Here is a 26020-nt window from a genome sequence, read left to right as displayed (position 1 = left end):
TGAGAAAAAAAGTCAGAATTGTGAGATAAAAAGTCGCAATTATTTATTTTATTTTTTTATTCAGTGGCGGAAACAAGCTTCCATACATATCTGACCTTTTAGATTTTTTTTTATTTTTTTTTTTACTTTTGTCAGTCCCAGATTCTACAAAATAAGTAGGCTATTTCAGATCCACTTTCTCAAAACGTTTTCAATACACAATATTTAAATTTAAAACAAATAATATAGATTTTTCTGCACTAAAGCTGATTAAATATAGCCTACTGAATCTATGTGCTTGTATCTTAATTAAGTATAAAGGTTATCATTTGCTACAGTGGAGTATGAGGTGTAATTCATCGGGGCATTAGTGTAATCTCTTTTGTTTACTCCGAAATGTCAAGAACTGCACTTAACCAAGATAGCCCACTGTGGCTTATAGCCCTCAAAATCCTACAGAAACCCGGACAACTCTTAGTACACAGACACTGGTTATGAGCCTGTGGGTCCAGTCTCCAGCTCTTTTTTTTAAATGACACATGAGGTTCTAAATACTCCTGCTTCATCAAGACGGCTACAAGACCTGTTATATCAAAAGCCAGCTTTCTCCATCAAAGTCTCCAAGGTGAAAAGGAAGCCTGGCAGCCAAAAATACATAAAATGCATTGAAATAAGAGGGCACCCACAAAGAAAAAAATCCCAAATCTTCGACAACCACTGCAGCTATAGGTCTCAAGCAGCTATTTCTGTGCCCTTAAATAAACAACGATTAGTCTCAAAGGGGAACAGAGTGTGGGCTTTGCTCTGGACGAGTTAATGGTTGTTTGGTTGGTAAGCATGATCTCGACTCCTGGCCCCTGTAATCAATAGGCAACTGAGAGATTGCAACAACATTCAGCTTGTAGGCTAAGTACAAGAAGGTACAGCACTGATAATGCCAATGGATTTTCAGAGATTGTAGAGATGACTACAAAGACACAGAAGAGTTTACTTATTTGTTTATTCACAATAACTGTGTTGCTGTGCCACACTTGTACAGTGAGAGGCACTTCACTGCAGCTGCCTTTCTCCACTTTAGTTATTTTAGAAAAATGTATCATCATCAATCATTAAAATGTAATCATTTCATAATGTAGGCCTATATGATACACTTGACCAGTATTGCACATATTATGTAGCTATAATTTCTTTGTTTTCTTTTGTTTGTTTGTCTTAAAAGTAATAATCTGGTTGCCTTAATTTGTTCATTTGTTCAAAGTTCATTGAAATATGGAGTTTGGTTTAATCACCAAAAACTAGTTATCTGAACCACACAATTTATATAATGTAATTTGATTTGACAAAAGAAAGAAAAAAATGATTCTTTTTTTTTTTTTTACAGTGGAGATAATATTTCACACATTTGCTGTGCCTTGTTGGAGGAGGATAGGCTCCCCCAGTTGAAAATAAAGAACTTTAATAACTTGAATTCCACTTGAGGGTAATTTTCACCAAGAATTTAATTTAATTAAGCCGTTTAATATATCAAGACCCTGCTGGTTTAGCTTAGCTCAGGAATTCTCTTAACGTCTGTTGGAGCTAATGACTTTCTTGTTCCAGCTGCAGTTTAAGGTTAAATAAAAGTGCTAGGATGAATGCCTAAACAACACGCATCAAAACGTTACGATTAAAAATATGAATTATGAAATATCCGTTTTAAAAATGAGTCAGGACCTTGGCCTAACATAATACAGACCCAATTAAGGCTCTGTAGCCCTTTTGAGGATTTGTTTGACAAAGCTGCAGCCCGCCTGCCATCTCCTATGATGTCAGCGGCATGTGAACACTGATAGGAGCCCGCGCAGCAGCCCCAGTTAGCCTTCACCTGTCCGCGTGCACTTCTTACCTGCACAAGTTTTGTCCTCCGATTTGCATGGTTACTACATTGTGGACACGATGTTGTTTTACGTGAGTTGCAGCTTGCTGCTGGCACTGGTGACTTTTCAAGGCGCCGCTGGATCAGAAATGGTTTTCCGTTGTCCAAGCTGCACCGCAGAGCGCCAGGCGGCTTGCCCGATGATCACGGAGCCATGCGCGGAGATTGTGCGCGAGCCGGGCTGCGGCTGCTGTCCGGTGTGTGCCCGGCAAGAGGGCGAGCTGTGCGGTGTTTACACACCGAGATGTTCCAGTGGTCTGCGGTGTTATCCCAAGCCGGATTTGGAGTTGCCCCTGGAGCAGCTGGTTCAAGGGCTCGGGAGATGTGGACGTAAAGTAGACACTGAGCCCACAGGAAGCGCAGAGCCTCGGGAAGTCAGCGGTAAGTGATTTAATGGGTGCACAATTATAATATGCTGCAATTACAGTGACAACGTTATGAATATGGGATTTTCATAATTTGCGTCTTCTGTTTTTTTTTTTAATTATTATTATTATTATTAAATATGCTTAAATATATTGGCCTGTCAGCTGATTACTTGGGCTTACAAAGTGTCCCAATAAAATTCGACTTGGTCTTATTTATTTTACCTTTCTCGTGAACAATTTTATAATTGATGAAAACTACAGATTTGTAAAGAAAAACAATCTAGGCTAATCTTTACTAAAATAGGCTACTATGCACGGATAGGCTAATTGTGACAGCAGTGTTTGTTGACCGTGTCACATCAGAGCAGTCATCGATATTTGATTTCGTACTCAAACACTACACATTTAACATCGTGTTAAATAAGCACTTGTTGTAACAGTGCAAGTATTGCATTTCTATAAAAGAAAGAAAGTGGAGTTAAACTTTCTGGAGAAATGGGGAAGTATGGAATGCAACAGTGATAGCAAGCAAGACGAAATTTGCGCTTTGACCCTTTCCTGCAGTAAATTTATCATTGTGTGTTTTTGCGCGTGTGTGTGAAAGAGAGACGGGTCTGAAGTGAACAAGCACAGCAGGAGGACGGGTCTCGACCATAGACTGTAAAAAATAGGTCTCGACGCAGAACAACAAAGCCCTCGCGCCTTGAGAATATTTAATGGGATGGCCAGATGAATCCAGTAAAAATAGTAAGGTGGGGTGGCACACTAAAAAATGTTTAAAAAATGCGTTGTTCTAATATTTGAAAACGTAGGCTACTGCACAGCTTATGCACGTCTCTAAATAAGATATCGAGAATGATCAGGCGTGCTCGAGTGAGTAGGCCTATTGCGTTTTGACTTTATGCCCACACAGGAGGTTTGTGAATCGATTTGAGATTCAGAAATTTTCTGTTAACTTGGTGAGATGATAGGACTTGGCTACGTTTGAAATTTAGACTATAAATCAGTAGATCGTTCCAGAAAATTCAGAATGGCAAATTATAATCAAAAAATTAATTAATTAAAATTTATAAAAAATTAATTATTATATTTATATAATACAATATAATAACATTAAAAGATGAAAGAAAAACAATTTTGATTCTGGAATTTATTCCAAAAACGTAAATTTAACACCACTTAAGCCCCTTTCACACAGAAATTCCAGAAAATACATGGATAATGTGACCCGGCATTTGTCCCGGGATTGTTTTCGGTTCATTCACACTGCCAGTGATTTGCCGGGATCTGTGAGTGCGTTCACACACAACCCGTAAAAATCCCGGGAAGACACATGACGTCAGGATGAGACGTATAACGGACGCGTCGAAAACATGTACACGCTCATACTGTTCCACAAAGCTGGTGAACTATCAAGAGAACTATCAAAGCTGGTGAACTATCTTGATAGTGAGGACTTCCTGGTCTCTGCTTCGCTCCAGTTTGCAAGTATTTGTCCGTCCTTTTCTTTGTTGATGACGAACACAAACTTTCTTCTAAAGCCCCGTTCACACTACACGCGACTTTGTCTCTGCTGGTCGCTTGTGGCTGAGCTGGAGGGCGTTCCCCACTACTGGTTGCCTAATGTTTGTGAGTGACATTCACGGAAGTTACTCTATGTTAGACAACAAATACGTTTTATTGCCGCTACAAACAAATATTTTGTAAGGAAAAATCTAAATATAAATGGAATCAGTACATAAAATGCATAATATTAAAGAACGAGAAACAGTGAGTGCTCTTTGCCATCGCGGCAATTTAACTGCAGCAAACGGGCAAATACCAGTCTATCTGGGTTCCCTGAAACCATTTAGTCACGGAGTCAGTACGGTGAACACCACTGTATGTACACGGAGATATATCATCCATTAGGACAGTTTCTGACTGCTAAAATGAGCTTCTCGTTCAATTGCCTCGGTCAGACTCAGCACTGAAGAGTGCTCCACTGACTTCACTCCTATTGGTTGTCGGTCGCGAAAATCACCCTTCATTTGCATAAAGTTAAACATTTCTCAACTTTGTCGCGTCGCTGGACACGCCCCTCCGGTCGCTGTCGCGCATGTCGCCGGAAGTCGCCTGCTCACCATTCAATGGTATCGTGTCGCTTGGTCGTGTGTAGTGTGAACGGGGCTTATCGGTAGAGATCCACTTGTCCGACACGACATTCGCGTGTTGTCGCGACGCCTCCCCACGTTTGTACTTTGCTTTGCCGGCACTGGTCCTGGCTTTTGTTCACACAGCGTGCGTTCCGGGACTGATCCCGGCAATGTTACTAGGTCCCCAACCCGGGATCAGTCCTGGTATCAATCCCGGGTCATGTTTGCGTTCACACAGAAGGCAATTTCCCGGCAATTTCCCGGGATCAATGCGCTGTGTGAAAGGGGCTCTAGTGGTGGGTGCAGGAATTGCCATTAAAGTCCCCGTGAAATCAAAATTGAACCTATTTACTTTGTTAGCGCATATTACTAGTCTTGTGGTGAACAATTAATCCGTGCAAGTGAATATATATTTAAAAAAAATTTTTACCTTAGTAATCTTTAATCAAAATCGGAAAAGTTACTTCCGGTCTGGAACGGTTTCTTTTTCTGATGAAGTAGGTTTCACAGTTTGGGTGGGGAAACGCTTAACCACTCCCCTCAAACCGTTAGTTTGCTATGAGCGAGAGATGGAGAGGAGGAGCGCTAGAGTAAAACCCTGCCCTCTGTTCAATATTCCGTTTCACTTGGAAATACGTCACAGCACTGGAGAAAAATCGTTTGCAACTTCCGGTTCACGGGGACTTTAACATTTTTGCTCACCAGCAGCTAGTGGTTTTCATAAGTTGCTAGTCACTCAGCATTTTCACTTGCCACAATTTTTTTTATTGAGAAATTGTTTTATTGGGGGTGCCGATTCACTTAGCTCACGAGATGCAACATTCTTTTAACATTTATTTATTTTATTTATTGCGATAATGAACAATAGCATAATGAACAATAGCATAATAACAATAGCGTATCAAAGCAGTTTTACAGTGATATGAGAATAGTAAATTGTTTTCCTTGTACAGCAGCTCTAGAAGAAAGTCATTGTCGAGCTTAAGAAAGTTTTTAATTCATTTATTTCCGTTGTAAAAATAATTAGTTATTAACTTGGGGGTAACACAACATCTCACACCTCATTTACACTACAATGGCGTTTTGGTGTCCTGAGAACACAGACTTTGAAGTAGGTTTCAAAGTGCAACTTTAAAAACAGGTTTTAAAAGTTACTGTTGATACTGTTATCATCTCTATGCGTAAACTTCAAAACCATGGATCTGTGAAAATGGTGACGGCATGCACTATTAGGCCTCCGCGTTTGAATGCGTATGTACGCGGTGACGTAGTTTTTCCCTTTACAAAGTGGCATTGCCAATTACTTGTCTGGCATGCATAATACAGTGTTTTTAGTCGTTTCCGCAGATGCGTGTGAACGGGAATCATTTTGATAACGTTTTCATCTTTGCAGACTAGGGAAAAAAAGTGAGGCATTTGCAGGGATAGTCTAGTTGACACAGTCTATGCTGACACTTCAGGGCTGCATTGTGGTCGTGTCTAAGCGCAGGTCCTCCATCTAATCTGGATACGGCCCGTATCGGCTAAGTACAGAACACCTCTGGAAATAAAGAGACTTATTTTAGAGTAGATGCCATTCTTCTTATTATGTAATTAGTAGTACATCAGGTGTTATGGGATGCTATAAGCTATAATAACAATGAGGCAATAATAATGAAATCAAATAAAATATCAAAATGAAGTAATTATTTGTTTGTTTTTATTGAACAACCCTTCCGAAATACATGATATCATATACATTATAAACATAATCAAGTGATGTGTGTTATGTATTATAACATAATTTATGTGTGTTATGTAATTATATTATAAGTAGAGGCAAAGGCTGCCCTTCAAATTGGGGATATCGTGGGACAGGTATAGCGTGGAAGAGAGGGTTTTGGGCTCAGTTTCACTCCTCCTAAATGGCACAAGGCAGACCCAGCTCAAAGGAGGAAGCTGGTAGTCAACGAGGTGCGAAACCAGGAAGAGAGGATGAGGTGTATATAGGCCATTTCCCAGACCAAGCATGGAAAGTGGATGAGATGGGAAAGAAGACCTTTGGTCAATGGAAGAGAGTAGGATCAGTTTCCTTATCAGGTCAACATATGTTCATGTCACCACAGAACCCAAACCTCTGAGTAGGAGAGGATCTCTCTTGTCCTTTGTGTTCATCACCTGCCCCCTGCCACATTAAGGCATATTTTGACAGGATGTAAGGTGGCTCTTAGCCAAGGTTGATTTACTTGGCCCCATGACCAAGTACTGCAATGTTTGGCTTTAGCATTGGAAGGCAAGCATAATAGTATGACCAATAAGTTGCCGCCTGTTCTAGCAAAACATTGCACACAGAAGACAATATCCCTCCGCCCAGGTGAGCAGCCACCAAGAAAAGGTGTTAACACCAATTCTCGCCCAGGACAACTTGAAGCTGCTAGGGACTAGAAGATGCTGGCTGATCTTGATCAATGGCTTATTTTTCCACCTGAGATTGCCACCACTAACATACGACCAGATATTGTTTTGTGGTCTTGATCAGCACGTATTGTTCAACTGACAGAGTTAACAGTGCCATGGGAGGATGTGGTAGATAAGGCATATGAGAGGAAGAAACTCATGAGGTATGCTCATCTGGCCACTGAAGCAGAACAGCAGCAAGGATGGAGAGTGCAGGTTTATCCAGTGGAAGTGGGTTGTCGAGGTTTTGTGGCACACTGTACAACAACCCGGTTCCTCAGAAACGTCGGATTCAGTGGCCAAGAGTTGCGTTGCACAGTAAAGAACTTATCTGAAGCAGCAGAGAGGAGCAACAACTGGCTGTGGTTGAGACGGAAAGATTCTAGCTGGCTGTGTATGCTACGCTTTCTATAGAATTCTTGAAAAACTTGAAGAGTCTGTTGGTTTATTTGTATAGGTTGCATAGTAATTACAGTCATTACGTTCCTGTGTATATTGCTTGAATGACGGGTGGTGTGTGGGCAGATACTGTGTTTTGCGGTGGGTGGTATGCCATACGGAACCATTGCCACGGAAACTGCTTTAACGCAACAGTGGGGCTCGACAGCCTTAGTCAAACGGGTTGGCGTATATGGTTGGGTTGCAGAGAGATTGTGAGATTTGGCCACATGTGAACTATGAAGGAGCAACCTCAGCAGCAGGAGGTATGTAGAGGTCAGTAAGCTGGACTGAGTTGAGTGGGGGACGGAGGGGGGTGACTCTGGGACGCCAGAGTCAATGTCGAGCCCATTAGAGGTGTCGTGGGCTAGTCGACGAAACACTTGAGGACTGAAGGTGCCCACTTGAAGACCCTAGATGTCCCCTACTCAGCTCAATCCAGACAGTTGTGGTGCTGGTTCACTGGGGTGACCATACTGTAGTTGCAGCCGTCATTGGATTTCATCCAAATGTCCACTTAATCTTTAATATTTAACCACGTATTTACCTTAAAAATCCTACAGCTTTAACAAAAAAATTTTGACATCAAAACACAGAGCGAGGGTTTAAACTTTCATTTTGAAATAACGATAAACAATAATTTTGCATAGAAACATATTGAAGTATTCTGCTGTTTTGGTGTAGGTTTATATTTATTTTACATTACAAGTCTGGTGAAATTACACTGCGTTCCCAGATGAAGCTTATTAGCAACCCAAACGCACAGAATATGCAGAGATATGGAGTTTGTTAACCAAGCTGCTAAGATTATATCAGGGCAACACTTCGCTATTAAACACAAAGCGCATCAGACTTTATATGCGTTCCCATATGCACGTAATTGGAAACCCAAACAAACAGCACATGAAGAGACAGTTGTGGAGCAGCATTTACTGTGAATGGAGCCACTCTGAAACACTGGAAGAAACACATAGCATGGAAAAAAAGAGGCATGCTTCCCGCTCTGTATAAGTACTAATGTTTTAAACATATTTTTCATGTATATGCTTTATGACGTTATTTTCGATTTGATCAAGACAGTAAACTAATGTCAACGCTGTTTGTGATAACATTAGTAGCCAGTCAGTTGCTATTGTTGCCAGTCAGATGCTATTGTGTTAAACAAACGTGTATAAAGTTAAAAAATGTAGCAATCAGAAATGTTTATCATTCAGAAACGTTTAGTAAGAACCGTGTGTGGTGAGGTTCTGCTTGACTCTTTCATCGCCGCTTTCTCGGTCTGATTCTGCCTCAAACTGATACTGCAGCACACACCATTATTTACATCTGAGCGCAGGCACATTTCACCCGTAAAGGTAATGGGCGTGACGTATTCGGACAACGTGAGCGACAGTTTAGCCAATCACCACACACCAGCCCAAACTAACCAATCTGAGCCCACTGCCTGTTTCTGAGGGAGTGGTTTCATAGAATCAGGAAGTCGACCGCTCGTTCAGGGGACAGAGGAGAGCGCGGCTTACAATAAAGGTTAAGTTTATGAAAAATAAGACTTTTTAAAAAATAAAAACCACGAATATATGTTATATTGCACCCCATAAACAGAATCATGCAAAAAAAAAAAATGCGCTTTGACCCTTTCCTGCAGTAAATTTATCATTGTGTGTTTTTGCGCGTGTGTGTGTGAAAGAGAGAGAAGATGGGTCTGAACAAGCACAGCAGGAGGACGGGTCTTGAACATTCCAGCACTCAGAAGAGTTAGAAGGCATCCACTTTCTCATCAATATCCCATCTCTGAGGAAGTAACGGTGGGGGGGAGCCTTCAATTTCGCCTGCTCTGTATGAACTACTTCAAACAATGACACAAGACAGAGTAGGATCCGACCTTTGAGTGGCAATTAGGTCATCAGAAGAATAAGACGAGTCACTAAGGTGTTCAAAAGCTTCCCCAGTACTCAGATGATGTGGATCTAGTTCCTCCTGTGGAGCAACAGAGGGCAAAATGGTTAAATCAGGACTTGCAAACCACGTATCACTTAAATCCACCCCATCTGAGATGTGAACTTTATCAGGTTTAACCTGAGCGTGTAACCGCACATGCTGAAAACACATCAGGGTGCTTTACAGCACACTCAAAAGCCGTATCAGCAAAAGGTGACGTCACAACTTCAGGTGACACATTTGAACAACTCCACACACTGCCTCCAGCTAAATCGTTTCCTAGGATGAAAGATACATTAGCAATTGGCAGAGACGAACGAACGCCAACTATCACGTTCCCGGACACCAATTCAGACTTCAGGTTAACAGTGTGCAACGGAACTTTTATCACTCCCATTTCAAAACCTCGAACTAGAGCAAAAGTACCAGTCGCAGTTTTCTCAGACAATGGTAATACTCCTTCCAAAGTAAATGATAGAGCAGCCCCAGTATCTCGGAGGATGTTAACTGGCACACACTCATTAGAATCAGACACGGACACAGTTCCAATATTTAGGAACGGCCCATATCCAGCCTTCTCGGGCTGAACCACAGAGTCAGATGCAAGTACTGACCTTGAATTTACATCACCTGAAATCAAACCAACAAACTTTGGGCTGGACTTATTTTTAAGAACAGGACAGTTTGCAATTAAATGTCCAGACACTTTACAATAAAAACAAACCCTGTCATCAAAAGGAACGAATGTTTCATTGCCAAATGACTTTTTAGCACTTAAGACCGGCGAAGGAATAGGAGATCGGTCCCATGATTTCTCCTTAAACGGTACCTTATGTTATATGTTAACGCTACGTTATGTAATGTCTCAGCCTTCTGTTCGTTTAAATATGTAGCAAGAACAGCAGGCAAGCCATTTTTAAAGTCTTCCACTAACATCAGTTGTCGCAACTGTTCTCTTTTTTCCGTTTTCTTAGACGCGCACCACCGATCAAACCATATTTCTTTTTCACGTGCAAACTTTAATGCTTTTTCTGAGAATTTATATTTCAAGTTTTGACTGCAAATGCCACGTCCATAATGCTGGAATTCCCCAATTTTAAATAATGTATCCTCAACTAGTTTTGTGGTGTGCAAAATGTGCAAAATAAATAATCCCGGGCCCATATGCAAAATAAAATACCATTTTAGCTCGATCCGGTTTGTCATCACGAGGTAGGCATCTATGTTATTTAGCTATGCGTGTAATGTGGGAATCGGTGGGTGGGGCTAAACCGGCCTGTTGAAGTAGGCGTTGAGATTCTTCTGTGGGGTGGTGTTTTATCCGATAAAACACCACCCCACAGAAGAATCTCATCCTCTTTGACGTCATAGTTCTCCCCTTTGAAAAACGAGTCGTTTGCTGAGCCTGGTGTCAATAAAAGCTTTTATTGGACAAACAAGGACGTTTTCAGTTCTGAAACTTACAGGATATTCTTATAATATGATGACCTCTTAGATGTCAAAAGCTCAAGGAAAATTTGATTTCTCAGTTCATCCCCCCTTTAATTATTAAAAGAGTTTCATTATATTGGTTATCTAGTCAAAATTTATAGGGATTTTAAGAAGTAATTTAAATTAAATTACTTGTTGAGTAATTAAATTACTTTTCAGACAGAGTAATAAGAAAAGTATTTTAAATAAAATATTGATGATGTAATTAGTTATTAATTACTTTTTTCAAGTAACTTACCCAACACTGCTTATAGTTTACTATTTATGTATTATTTTTGCTCTTTTAATGTACTCTGTCATTAAACTACTAGTTTAGTTGTTGTATATTACAAGTTTTCTTTAAGTGAACCAAAGTCCTTTTAGGCAAGTCATGCCACTCGGCTGCCATCTTGGCAACGCCTCCGGGCAGCTATTTCGGACTTAACAATACCAGGCTCTATCAAAATGAATGGGCAGAGAGTCAGAACTGCACTTTCACTGGTCACTGGGGAAAAAAAACTGCATGTATAGAAACAGCAATAAAATATAATAAAAATCACTGAAAAAGTTTGATGACTTTGCCCAAAATAAGGTTTAAAACGCCGTTTCCCACAGGTTAAAATTTTACTGCGCATGCGCAAGGGTTCTCTCGCTCTCTGTCATGCGTGCGCTGCACAGTTTGAAACACCGTTTGTGCACGCTCTTGCTCGCTCCGCTCGCTCTAGATTCCGAGAGATTTGAACTAATTTGCGGGCATCACCGAGCCTCTATCAATCTGCGGGAGACACCGTAACTTCTGGGAGACTTGGGATGTCTGATATTTACAACGCACACATACACTACATATCAAATCTGCCGCCTTTTCAAACAGTAATGCATTTAAATGTTTCCCAGCTTGACCGTTCAAAGCAGACGATTGGCTGTCAAGCAGGAGGGGTGGGGCATTTGCATGCAACCGCCATCTTTGGTGTTGTGGGTTTTACCTATACATTTGTATTAAGGATTGAGGAAGTGGCATGTCTCTATATAAATAGTCTCTGAGTGAACTTAACCCATTTCAAGGTGCTATATGTATTTTTAGCGTCCTCTATCGGTGATGCTTCAGATTGCAACCAATTTTTACAAAATTGCTTGTGCTCGGTCAGAAATCTTCAATTAGGGTATGCTGTTAGGATAATCTATAAATCGCTCATATAGGAACTGTTGTGAGATGCACATGGAGTGACTTTCTATTGTATGTGAAAAGATGGATGCTAAAGTTTGAGTTGACTCACAAACGTACTCTTATACAATAACTTTTCCTCTTTTCAACATGGACTGCGTGTTCCTGGGGGCGGGGTTTATCTACATTTTAGGGTTTGTGATGTCACTAACCTGGGAGTGTATTCCCTACCAGCCGTTTGTTGTAGTCCTTAAACGATTTCTTTAAAAGCAAATATCTTCCTTTGCTTTAACTTTGAGCGTTGTAACTTTGATAATGGTGTTTATGTTCAAACAGCAACATTTCACACTAACTAAAGTTAGACAAGTGAAATCATACTTTCCCACCACTTTAATGATCTAGAGTCTACAATAAAATACAGAGAGCTGTGGTGACAACCAAGTGTATATAAAATTACTGCAGTGATCATTTCTTGCAACAATTTGACATCAACATTTAAAAAAATTGGTCAAAACGTACATTTAGGGTGTATTCACACCTGCCTTGTTTGGTTCGATTGAATCGAACTCTAGTTCGTTTTCCCCCTTGGTGCGGACCTTTTGGGCAGGTGTGAATACAGCAATCGAACTCGGGTGCGGACCAAACAACCGAACCGAGACCCAGCTGAAGAGGTGGTCTCGGTACGGTTCCAAATTAACTCTGGTACGGTTCGTTTACGGTGTGAACATGAACCGACCCAATTGCAAGAAAGCACTGCGTCGAAAGAGAATATTGCGCGTCTTTCTGCACGTCTTTCTGCGCGTCGTGTGTGAATGTCTAATCGCGCAAAGATGCAAAAAAAATATCATTTGCAGTTCATAAAGCATTTGCAGTTCACAAAGCATTTGCAGTTCACCACCTTTTGGTGGTGGTTGACGAGTTTCCCCCTTAAAGCGAGTGCAGAGAAAAATTCTATATAAATGTAATGAATTATTATTATTATTAAAGTAAGGATAGTTACAATACAAGGATGATGATGCGTTAATTTACGTTAAACTGGACAAACTTAATCGCAAGCGTTAACATTGACAGCACTTGTTAGTACACAATAAGAATCTCATTATTTGAATGAGTGAACATAGCCCCTCTCTATGAATGAAAACTTTATACCTTCTCCGTCTTCTGTGCAGTGCCACTTGTAACGCAAAGTTGAGATGTTGCCCAGAGATAAAAACAAACAGAAGGTGGTCGAATGAAAAGATGCACGAGAGACGAGAGTTGTCGTATTTCCCCGCGTTTATAGAGCCACTCAAACGTTACACTCGTTGTCTTCTCAAAATCCGAATTACAACTTCGTATAGATGACAGAGTATCATACTCATTAGTTTCTTCATATTGCGTTTGTACAGAATTAACACAAAATTAGTAAAAGAACAAATATTGCAGTATGAAATATATGGAAATATCTCCATGCTGAGCCTTTTTTGCACTTCCTGATTTCCCTTGAGAATCCTTGTCCACTGAATGGACGACCTTAGCACACGTGTGGTTTGGTTTACAAATTTTGGTTCACTTGCAAAAAGAGCAGTGTGAAAGCGAACCGTACCAAAAAAAATAATAATAATAATTTATTTGGTCCGGACCAAAGCAAGTGAACTATCGGACTTTCCTGGTGTGAATACACCCTTACACACAAACTGCCCACCAAAAGCAACTTTCAGAAAAAGTTTTTTTTTTATATATAGCTCAACTGTTAAAGACTCAAATGCTCAGGATAATGGGATATGATAGACAGTGAAAGATACATCTATGCTGCCTTCAAAAATCAATAGTATGTCAGTAGACAGGCTGTGACACGATCATTAGATTCAGGCGTGGCTTGTTGCCTTCCTACCTCCGAATCCTGCCTGTGGAGGAAACATTTTTCCAATTTCAGACGCAGCCAGCGTAATGATCCAGCTGTCTTTAACATTCTGGTACACTTGTTTACATTATATACTGTTAACTTAAAAATGTTGTACTCATTACACAGCATGCTTAGAAACAAAATAAGGAAACTGTTTGTTATTCTTAAGAATGTTTGTTTTTTGCCTGTAAGATCTTAAAGTGTATAGCTTAATTATATCATGGATGGGAGTTGAGTGGTGAGGTTGTTAAAAATGGGTCATGGAAAACCCCCATGTAGAGAATTGTAGAGTGCTGAAAGAGAAAAGAGCAAATAGGTACTCAAATATTGGTCTCATCTTCATCAAGAGGGAAATGGCTGGTGACCCTCTTCTCATTTGCAGTGACCCAAAAAAATAGGCCTCACAAAGCCCTCAGCACCTGGCAAAGGGTCTCAAAAATAAACGGACTGCTTATGGACTTAACAGACTGTTCCTACAGGGCTGTGGAAAAGCGCTACCCCTTGGACTAAAATAGAGCAAACTAATCCCCCAGTTTTCTGCAAGAGCGGGTATGGCTGCCACCCCCCAGGGCTACTCAGCAACTCAAATGCCAAGAATCTTATTGTGCCTATGTCCAGAATAAACTCTCTAGCTCCCCGCAGCAGCTTGGAGAAAACACCAACAATGTGAGAAATGTTGAGGCGAGTGCACTTGGGGTGGGAGCAAGCAATGGTTTAAAGACCTCTTTGGAATTTGTTCAGAATTTTTCATGGTATAGTTATAGTTCATACATGTTGGACTGGGTTGAGGATGTAGGGCAACATTGTTACCCTAAGGGTCAAGGCCCAGATTATGGTTACTTAGTGAACTTTCTTAGTTAACACCTTTTAGTCAAGCTTGTACTGTCTTGCCTGCATGCTGTAAAGCAAACCTCTTTGTCTCTAATCATTGAACATGTTTATATAGACACCAATACACTGATAACTCCTTAAAATAATAAAGAGGGGGGGGGGGGGGGGTGATTGCGATTTCACTTTTTATTTATTTTTTTTTTCATTTTAAATAGTGTGTAATGTTGCTGTTGGTGCATGAACAGTATCTGCCAAGTTGCAGCACTGAAAGTTCAATGTAAGCAGTGATGTCGTCTTTTTAAAAATTAGGACGTTTAATGCCTACAAAAACGACTCGATTGGGACTAAAGCTGAGTGTTAGACATCACTAACCCATACATTTACATCAACCCTCCCTCCGGAATATGCAAAAAAGGGCATGGCCATATTTCTGCGGCACGTCGAGTGTGTTATGTTCACCCAGCTGTCAGGTCTTCTGTGTTCAAGCTTCCCACGGACGCTGTACTTCGTCAAGAATGGATACAATTTATGTTTGATTATGTTCCTGAAAATAATGATCGTAATTTAGCTCTCTGTGCTGCGCATTATACGAGAGACAGCTTCCAGAATCTCCACGAATTCAACACCGGATTCAACAAGAAACTGTTACTAAAACATGAAGCAGTTCCAACTTTAAAACCAGAGGCAGCAGTTGTACTATTACTTACATTTGACAGGAATACACATGCAACTTTTGCCTGTAAAGGTAATGGGCGTTACAGGTTCGTTATGTGTGGGTGATGGAAGGAAACACAGGGTCGGCGAATACTGGGACTCGTGCACTTTTATTTATACAACTCATTTCATAGCTCAAGGTCACGCTCAAATAAAGTTAACTCAGAATGTCAAAGGCAAAAATATATAATAGGCGAGAATGCTCTTCACACTGAACACAGCTTCAAATGGTCACAATTGTGGTAATACTCTTCCCACTGGAAACAGCTTTGCCGAACACCGTTGCAGTGAAAACTCTTCCCGCTGAAAAAAAGCTTTCAAATGTCACGCGTTCGGTAACAGGACTCCACAGGATACATGCACAAGCTCCCAGTCTCTCTCTCAAACTGTTGTCAGCACGGCCCGCTTATACATGCGGTTTCCTCACTTCAATCACTGAAATCACAGACAGGTGTTTGTCATTTGAACTTGACCCACCTATTCACTGCTCGGCTCCGTCCCCGGTCTCCCACTACAGACTTCGTTGAACCACGTCCCCCTCGCCACAGGCGTTAGGCTTGTTCAACTTCATGCAGCTCTGCGCATGCTTCTCAAGAGCAACTGCACGAGCTCTGATGATGTCACAGCTGTTCCACGATTCGCCGGATTTAACGCATGACAACGATCACGTGCGTTTATTCTTGCACATTTAGTTCCACTAAAGCTCACAAATCAGTTTTCTATAACAGTAAACAGTCTTTTCATGTAGTCGCGATGTTATATTGTGTCATGTTTATCAAAATAAAACTGATTAAAAAACGTTGACTCACGTCATTGATTATAGGCTTTGAACTTTATTCCAGTTCAAAGTGTTGAATGAAAACGTGTCTGAAATATCTGTTTATTTGGCAAATGTTGCATTTATTTCGCATAAGCTGTGGTAAAGCATGCAAACACCACGTGAGCCGTCAGTACGGGGACCAGAAATTATCCGACTTCACGTCTCCGTTTGCAGTTCCTCCCCGCCTGCACGCGGCTGTTCTCGCCGATCGGTTGCATTCTGCCGCAGGCGATGTCGAACACACCTGTTAAGTATCCGGACAACGTGTACTACAGTTTAGCCAATCACAACACACCGGCCTAAACTAACCAATCTGAGCCCACTGTCGATTTCTGAGGGATTGGTTTCATAGACTCAGAAAATCAACCAGTCGTTCAAAGGACAGAACACGGCTGACAATAAAGGTGGAATTTATGAAAAATAAGACTTTTTTAAAAAGAAAAACCACGAATACATGTTAAACTGTTTTTAACTAAATTAAACTGTTGTTCCAACCCGATCTCACGACCAAGTCGTATGAATTCGACGAATGATTAAAAAGTGGCTAATTCGTAACAATTCATACGACCTCACTCGTACGAATTAATAAGATTTTGCTAAATCGTACATATTTTACGAATTGACCAATTCGTATGAATTCGTACGAATGACCTACCCCTGACCCCGCCCCTAAACCTAACCATCACGTGGGTTTAGACAAATCGTACGAATTAGTACGAGTGAGGTCGTACGAATTAGTACGAATTAGATACTTTTTAATCATGCGTCAAATTCGTACGAATTGGTCGTGAGATAATGTTGGTTGTTCCGGTTTTCATGCAAACCAATAACTTGGTAACGCAAGTAAGCCATGTTTACAAAGTGAAGTCAAAACCTAATCATTATATAACTCTGAGTATTCCATTTGTTACAGGAGATGTTAAATAAACAAGCAGTAAATACTTCTACTTGGACTGCACAAGATGAGAATACGTATTTATAATATCTTGGGTCAAGAAAATGCTTGCTTTTTCTGGATGCGCTTAAATCTGCAGTAACGATGCTTTCCTGTTACATTTCACATGCACACCTCAATAAGCCAACAGAACACAGATTAATGTATATGCTGAGCAAAATTAGAGTAAGGGGCAAAAATCTAGCTGTGTGTCAATGTGTGTGTTTGCACGTTCTTAAGCAAAGTCAATGAAAAATACAACTAAATGACAGTTGTTAAAACACTAACTGAAATTAAAAAAATAATTATTCAAACATTACAGTTTTTGCAGTCATTAAGCTCTTACTCATCGCAGTGGAATAATCTGACCTGTGTGGCTGTATGTGAAGACCTTCAGTTGGTGATGTGGTGTGTGATGCATGTGTGGTTCGTGGATACTGATAATGACGACAGGGAAATGATGGCTGGTTGGAAACAGCAAAGCCCTGTGTGGGACTATTTTGAGTTTAATTATGAAAATGGAAAAAGCAAAGGAATTATCACAGCCAATTAAATGATTTGTGGTATTCAAATGAAAGGGATAAAATCCCACAAACCTAATAGAGGAAAGTGATTTTAGAGCACAGCAAGGAGTACAAAATTATCCATGACCCAAGGTTTGGAAAAGAAGAGTACCATCTATAATGAAGCCTGTGCTAGAAGTAGCTGACTTTAACCCCATATTTTCAAACATTTGAGGTTTGGATGACAATCCAAATTGGATGACATATAATCAATATAAGAAACTTAACTTTGATATTCAACTAAATGTAAAACTTTTAAAGGGATAGTTCACTTTGAAATTAATTTTTGATATGTTATAGCTTACCTCAAGGGCATCCAAGATGTAGGTGTGTTTGTTTCCACAGTATTTTCAATTTTTATATTTTTCAGTCAAACCGTTGTTGTCTATCAGTCATAATGCAGGTCTAGGGGGTCCACCTTCGGTTCACCTCAAAGAGCACAGAGAAGTCAAAATTAAACATGATATAATGACTGGTAAATGTAAGTACACATTGATGGCCTAAGACACGAAATGAGCGGCTTGTGTGAGAAAACGAACAGTATTTATATCGTTTTTACCTTGTGTAACCACAGCCTGTCCAACTGTGGTTAAAACGATATAAAAACGATATAAATACTGTTCATTTTCTCATACAAACCACTCGTTTCTTAGGCCATCAATGTGTACTTACATTTATGAGTCATTAAATCATGTTTAATTTTGACTTTTGTGTGCATGCTTTTTGAGGTGAACCGAGGGTGCACCCCCTAAACTTGCATTATATGACTGATAGACAACAATGGTTTGACTGAAAAATATCAAAATTGAAAATACTGTGGAAACAAAGACACCTACATCTTGGATGCCCTTGAGGCAAGCTAAAACATATCAAAAATTAATTAGTAAACTATCCCTTTAATGCTGATCTTGACCCCAATTTCATCACTCCAAGTGCTGCACTAGTTAATTTGATGATTGTGCTAAAAAGAGAAAATGGCAACTCATTTCAAATGCTATTATTATACACAAATATGCTGAATCTAAGTAAACTATGCAAATATAATATTTTCAGCTGTTTGGGTTGTGTCCATTACTAAACTGTATTATTAAAAGAAACTAAAATATATAAAAAATGAAATAGATCAGTATCCACAAAACAAAAACTAAAATGAAAGATATCTGAAAAATTAAACTAATAAATATAATATAATATAATATAATATAAAATAAAATAAAGGAAAACTGCTTTAAACATGCAAAACTAGCCTGGGTTAACACAGAGTCATATCCATTACAGTATCTGATCCATTATTATATATCATTATAAATGTCCCACTTCTCCTAAAGCACATTAACTTTTTATCAGCCCTTATCCATGTTTATTGGGAATCCTAATGAAGAATTAAATTGGCAGGACACTTTTGTGCTATAACCTTTATGTATAAACCTGGCCAATCTGCTTACTGATGAGGATCTAACAATCACAATACTTTTCTTCTGCTGAAAAAAAAGCCTTGTAAAACACATAGGATATTGAATTAGTGTTGAAGCAGTGGTGCCGATCTCTATCTTATGGTTTTCACTGCCATCCTTTCAGTGGATACTACAACAGAAATGTTTGATCCCAAACAGATGTAGAGGGAAAAATCTTATTAAAGCAAGGAGTGTGTAGTTCCCATGTACCATCAGTGCTGACTACCATGCCAGAGTTCCAGTGTAGAGGTTGCACTGGATGATGCCAGATAAGATGGTTGTGATTAGGCTTGTTGGCATCACCCTATGCCAACAAATTGGCATCCCTTCCAGCACTGTAAGTTCTTTACCCATTCAAACCAGCATGCATTTTGAGCATCCATGCAGTTATATCCTCATGGAAGATGTAAAGGTAATGGAAACAACTTAATAAAAACTCTCTGCCCCCTGCTTGTAAAAAATGAATCACATTCGTTTTGCATTCATTTGTTTCCTGCTTGACAGTGATGATTGGCCCTCCATGTGGATTATTTTAAGAATTGCCATCCTTAGAGTATGCTTCCTTCCCCCTATTTATTTCCTTAAGGACTTGGAAAACATCTGCAGATAAAAAAAAGTTCCTTCCACTTTCCACTGAATGCTTGTACTTGGGGAACTAGTGAAGACATCCAAAAAGTCCAGTGCAACTTCTAAATGGTGGCTTGTGAACACAAATACATGGAAAACATGAAGACAAGACTTGGAACTAGGGCTGAACGATTATAGAAAATAATCTAATTGCGATTTTATTTTTTTTATTTTTTTAACCAATATTGCGATTGCGATTTAAAAAAAAATTCTTTACCTTCTGTATTAGTCGACAAAGGCAAGCAATAAATCATTGTACAGTAGGGATGGGAATCTTTACGCAGCTCATGATCTGATCTACTTTTTTTTTAATTAATTAATCTTAATAACACTTAAAATATGTATTTAATTACATCTGTAAAAACACATACTTAAAAAAATAATTATAAAAAAAAAACATTTAATTAAACCAATGTTAAGAATTTTAAATCGGCTTTATAAAATAATATATTATATTCATAATATGACCAGCAACTGTTCGGTTACCCACATTATTCAAAATAACTTTTATTTTCAACAGAAGAAAGAAACCTATTCGGGTTTAAAACATCTTGAGAGAGTAAATTAAGACCATTTTAATTTTTGAGGGAACTATCCCTTTAGTGTTAATAAAAAAATAAAAAAACACAAGGAGAAAATCACTCACTGACTGAGAAATTTAATAGTAGCTTTAATAAGAATCAATTTATTCAGTGAAGTCTATGTAGTGTTTTAATTTCATATTTGTTAATTTAATTACTTTCTTCAATGCTACTGCTACTGTAAATACACCTACTGCATCTGAAAAAATAAAGCACTATTTATTTAATTTGAATATTAATTTGTGTAATGTTTATCTTGTCTTATATTTTTAATAACAAAGAAAATAATGACAAAGATTTTTATCTTCGCCACTGGCCTAAATGTATGCCTTTCTTTTTTCTTTTGTTACCTAAGACTTTGTTTTTAACATAGGGACATTAGTTTGGCTGTAATGAACAGCCACCTGCAAAATATTAAAACCAACTTGAAAAAGAATCGTGATAAAAAATCGTGATATGATATTTTTTCCATATCGCCCACCCCTACTCTGCACCACACAAACAATTCATATATATATATATATATATATATATATATATTGAGAGATGTATTGAGAGATATGACGAATGAACAGCAGTTTAAGAAGTGTGTTCCTCCCTGCTCGCGTTATCTAACGGGCGGGGATATTCTTTGCGTTGTTTGTTTGGGAGTGCAGCATGCCCAGTCAGCTCTCGAGGGGGCTGATTGTGAGCATTGCGAGCATCTGCACTTAAGGATGCTCCGCTCCCGCCGGGCGCTCTTTGAGAAGAGTCGTTCGGTGCGCGCTCCCTGCGGTTCGGGTCCTGCTTCTGCTGAGGCACAGCGGAGGCGCTTATCGTGGGGATCGCAGATGGATCTCACAGCAGGGTTAGAGACGGGCTCTGCCTTATCTCTCCCTTCACCTGTGAGATCCAGTGCCTCAGTCCCTGGTTCGGAAGCAGGCATTGCGGTTTCTTCTGCTCGGGCTGAGGAACCAGTACTACAGCTATCGCGTTCCGAGGAACTCTATGTTTTTTTATGATTGAGGATTCGCCACCTTACACTCCCGAAAGTGATGAGCTGATGGAGGTTTTAACGAGAGCGGTTGAAAAACTGAGTATTAAATGGCCAGTGATTAGACAGGAGTCTGTGTCAAAATCAAAGCTTGATGAGAGATTTTTGCCCTCCCGTGTTCAGCCTCCACTCCGGTGTTTGCCGTTCTTTCACAATCTCCACACTGAGGTGTCGAGATCGTGGAAGAGACCGGTTTCTCATAGAATATTTAGTCCCCAGACATCCACATATTCAAACATATTGGGGGCTAAATCATTTGGTTATGGCGCTATGCCTCGTGTGGAAAAGACGCTTGCGAGCCATCTCTCCCCGAGGTGGCGGTATCATTTAAAACACCGGTATTACCCACCAAGCACCTTAGAAATACATCTGCTTTGGTGGGTAAAGCGTATTCGGCAGCAGGTCAGGCTGCGTCATGTCTGCATACGATGTCAGTTTTGCAGGCATACCAGTCTGACCTGCTGAAGGACGTGAGTGAGAGTGAGGAGGTCAGTTCTGACGTAGTTCGAGAACTGTGTCAGGCTACTGATTTATCCCTGTGTGCCACCAGAGAATCAGCCAAGTTATTGGGTCGATCCATGGCAGCTCTGGTGGCCGCAGGAAAGATGGTTAAATCATGAATCACGATTTATGGTTAAATCAAACAAACATGAAGGAAAAAGAAAGATCGTTTTTGTTAGACGTTCCTCTCTCTCCTTGTGGGTTATTTGATGAAGCTGTAAATTCTGAAAAAAAAACAGAAGAAAAAACAAGCTGCAGCTTTCAAAAAATTTCTTCCACTAAAAGATCATGTCCCAGGGGCTGCTGGGTGGGAGCAGCCTCGGCCATCTACAAGCTCATCCCATAGGGCGCAGCAGAAGCAGAGTGTCGTGTCTCGTGCTCCCCCTCCTGGACAGTGGGCTCAGGCGCGGCACTCTCAGGCAAAGCCTTCTAGCAAAAGACCTGATCTGAGAACAGTGATATTGTCTAAGAAAGTAGACGGTCCCAGCGAGCGCTTTCCCGAGGGATGCTCGCTCCCTCTGAGCAGTCAAACCAGTCATTCCCTGCCAGTGCGCCATTACAGGGCGCTGTGTTTGCTGCTCAAGTTACACCAGACGCCAGTCTCAAGAGACTGGTACCCTTAGTAGATTTTCTGGCAGAGTGGAAAAGCCTTCCAAAAATATCTCATTGGGTCCTGCAGACAGTAGAAACGGGTTATGCTATCCAATTCAGGTGTCGTCCAGCAAAATTCAGAGGGGTTCTGCCCATAGTTGTGGGCCCCGAGCAGGCTCTGGTAATGGAACAGGAGGTGAAAACGCTCCTTCAAAAGGAGGCTATAGAATGGGTTCCTCCTCCCAGTTTGGAGTCAGGTTATTACAGCCGATATTTCATAGTTCCAAAGAAGGATGGGGGGTTGTGTCCAATTTTAGATCTGCACCTATTGAACTGCTCGGTAGGGAAACTGAAATTCAAGATGCTCACTATCAAGCAGATCGTGTCACAAATCAGATCCAAGGACTGGTTTGTCACGATAGATCTAAAGTACGCATACTTCCACATTTCCATCCTTCCACAACACAGGAAGTTCCTGAGGTTCGCCTTCGGGGGCGAGGCGTATCAATACAGGGTTCTTCCATTTGGCCTAGCTTTATCTCCCCGCACTTTCACCAAATGCAATGGATGCAGCACTAGTGCCACTGAGGCTTCAAGGCATTCGTATACTCAATTACATTGACGATTGGTTGATTTTAGCTTAGTCAGAGCAGATGACGGTTCGACATCGATATGTCGTTCTCACTCATATCAGGAAGTTGGGGTTGAGGCTGAACGCAAAGAAAAGTGTTTAATCTCCATCTCAAAAGTCCACTTTTTTGGGCGTAGTTTGGGATTCGGTTTCGATGTGGGCGCGACTCTCTCTGTCCCGCATCTCTTCGATTCTCTCAGCTGTGAAACAAGTAAAGCTAGGCCAGCTACTCGCTGTAAAGCAATTTCAGAGACACCGAGGGGAAATCCGCTCCGGATGATCAAAGTCACGCTCTGGTCATGTGGAGAGAAACTTGGTTCCTAACTTCCTATCCAAAGGTCCTGTGTTGGGGGCTCTTTGTTGTCGCGTAACGCTAACGACGGATGCTTCCCTCACGGAGTGGGGGGGCGGTCATGAGTGGCCGTCCAGCCCAAGGTCTGTGGCAGGACCATCATTTATCGTGGCACATAAATTGTCTAGAGAAGTTGGCGGTGTTCCAGGCTCTGAAACACTTCCTAGCAGACCTGAGAGGTCATCACGTGTAAGTTCAGTCAGACAACACGTCGGTGGTCTCTTATATAAAACATCAAGGAGGCCAATTCTGCAGGCTTTATGTCCTCCTCCATTTCTGTCGTCGGACCAGGAGAAACTTAATTTACTCTGCCCTGTTAGGGCGTTAGACGCTTATGTCCACAGAGCTGCCCAGTGGAGGAAATCAGAACAACTCTTTGTGTGTTTTGGCCCATCTAGAAAAGGGTGTCCCGCGTCTAAACAGAGAATGAGCAAGTGGGTAGTCGAGGCTATCTCACTTGCTTATGAGTCGGCTGGTCAGCCTTCACCTTTGGCTGTACGAGCCCACTCTACCAGGAGTATGGCTGCTACTAAAGCTTTATTGTCAGGAGTATATCTGAGTGATGTCTGTGATCCGGCTGGGTGGTTCTCACCTCATACGTTTATTAAGTTCTATGATCTAGACTTAAGTTCTACCCCTGGGGCACAGGTGCTCTCGTCCTCTGTGCGCTAGCCTCACATGACGGTCACTTGGTCTTATGGTGGCTAGAGATCGACCAATTTGTTTTGTTTTTTTTTCACGCCCGATGCCGATACCGATCTTTTGAAATCCGGGTGGGCCGATGGCCGATTAATGCTGCTGATTTATTTTGGCCGATATTTGCTTGGTTTTTAACCTCTATTTGAAAGATAAAATGTAAAAGAAATGATAACTACTTAACATAGACAAACTTTCTCAACAAAAACATTTTATCCTCTCAAAAATGTCCTGAAACATGTATTTTTGGTTCGTTTTGTTTGTTGATGGACAAAGACAAATGGATATAACCTAATTATCACAAAAATGGAGAAAAAAAACTTTTAATGATTTTTTTAATATATATATCTATATATAAGATTTACTATATTTTATTTTATTTAACTTCTAACAATAACATATTTCATTAGTAAATTGCTGTTGAACGACAAAAACAACCACCAGATGGGAAAATGATATTTTTCAAAAAGCTTTAAATGCACTATCCGTCTGTTGTTCTTCAGACAACGGTATCCCGCTGTTGGACCTTTTATTCTACAGTGAAATACAGTCACACTATACACTGTTTGGCCAGCATTTTAACCATGTTTAATCCAGCTACTAACGGTCAGTGATGTGCCTGAATATGCGTTCATATTAAGGTCTGCTGCTCACTCAGCTGGAAAATGACTCTAGCAGCAGCGTGCATCAATCACGTGTTTCACGACAACACTAGGCTGCCCACAGATGTGCCTGCCTAATAATCGACTTGATATATTGGCCGATGCCGATTATGTAAAAAAATGCCAAAAATCGGCCGATTAATCGGTCTACCTCTAATGGCGACGTGGGTATTCGCTTTCCCAAAGCGGTTGACACAGCTCGAAGTTCCCTTGAAAGGGAATGTCTCGGTTACGGATGTAACCCTAGTTCCCTGATAGGGAACGAGATGCTGCGTCGTTCCACCATACTCCCGGCACTCCCGTTAGTGTTCCTTCAGGCCTATCAGAAGCTGATGCGGTTGTGTTTTTGGGGTGCTTTATAGTTTCCTGGTCGATGACGTCATCTGCCTTGACGTTCCATCTCTCCATTGGGTTGATTCCATACGTGCTTCATGACGCACAATGCAGGGGCATTCCCACAGCGCTTGACGCAGCGTCTCATTCCCTATCAGGGAACTAGGGTTACATAGGTAACCGAGACGTTTTTGTTCATGTATCTGTTTCTTGAGTTTTCTTTCAAGGCCCTTTTTCATTCACGACTCCGTTTTCAACTAAAAATGTACAACTTTTGGGGCCGTTATAAATTTACAGCGTTTTAGGGGCCTGAAAATACAAACTTTTGAAAATGGGTTTTAGTTCAATTTTGCAAGTTTTTAAAAACAATACCGCTATCGTCTTTGTGTAAATAACAAAAATGCGAATTTGTTAAAACATTGTTACATTATTCCTAACATATTACATTATGTGCATGCATGCATATTACTTGTTCAGTCTAAAAGCATATAGTTTTTCTTTACAAAGTGACTTCACTAACTACTGGCCTAGCTTTCATAATACAACATTTTCATTTTTCCCCCCGGATCTGTGTGAACAGTTTGGAAAATGGTGTCGTGCAGAACATGCTAAGGAAAAGGTTTCCATTTTTAGTACATTTTTGTCGTGTAAACATATCCTCAGTTTAGTCTCGATTATTGTCTTCTTGCTAGTTTCCTTGGTTACTGATTAGTTACACCCATGTATCGTTTAGTTCCCCTTTTTAGCTCCTGTTTTGTTCAGTTCTTTGTAGATTTTGCTAAGTCATTGAAATGCACAGCCTCTGCAAGAGGAGGGGAGAGTGCACTAATCTTCTGTGTTTAGATTAGAAGGGACACTGTGTGCAGGACTTTAGTGGCCTTTTGCTTGGTGGGGTTATCCCCCTTTATTCCAAAATAGACTGTGTCTGATGTTTCTCAGGAAAGGCAGAAATGCTTTACCTTTGGTGTGGT

General features: G+C 40.5%; 1 protein-coding gene across 1 annotated transcript in view; it reads left to right on the top strand.

The window, feature by feature from the left end:
• Positions 1–1765: 1765 nt before the first annotated feature.
• The window catches only part of igfbp2a (insulin-like growth factor binding protein 2a), a 33217-nt gene continuing 8962 nt past the window's right edge, over positions 1766–26020 (top strand). The window contains exon 1 of the mRNA XM_039655931.2: positions 1766–2275. Coding sequence (XP_039511865.2) covers positions 1915–2275 — 361 coding nt within the window. The 5' untranslated portion in view covers positions 1766–1914. The remainder of the gene's footprint in view (positions 2276–26020) is intronic.

This window comes from Pimephales promelas, chromosome 8, assembly GCF_988280905.1.
Source record: "Pimephales promelas chromosome 8, fPimPro1.hap1.1, whole genome shotgun sequence".
Lineage (NCBI taxonomy): Eukaryota > Metazoa > Chordata > Actinopteri > Cypriniformes > Leuciscidae > Pimephales > Pimephales promelas.
The sequence above is the reverse complement of the archived record's forward strand: the minus strand, read 5'-3'. Positions and strand labels throughout refer to the sequence as shown.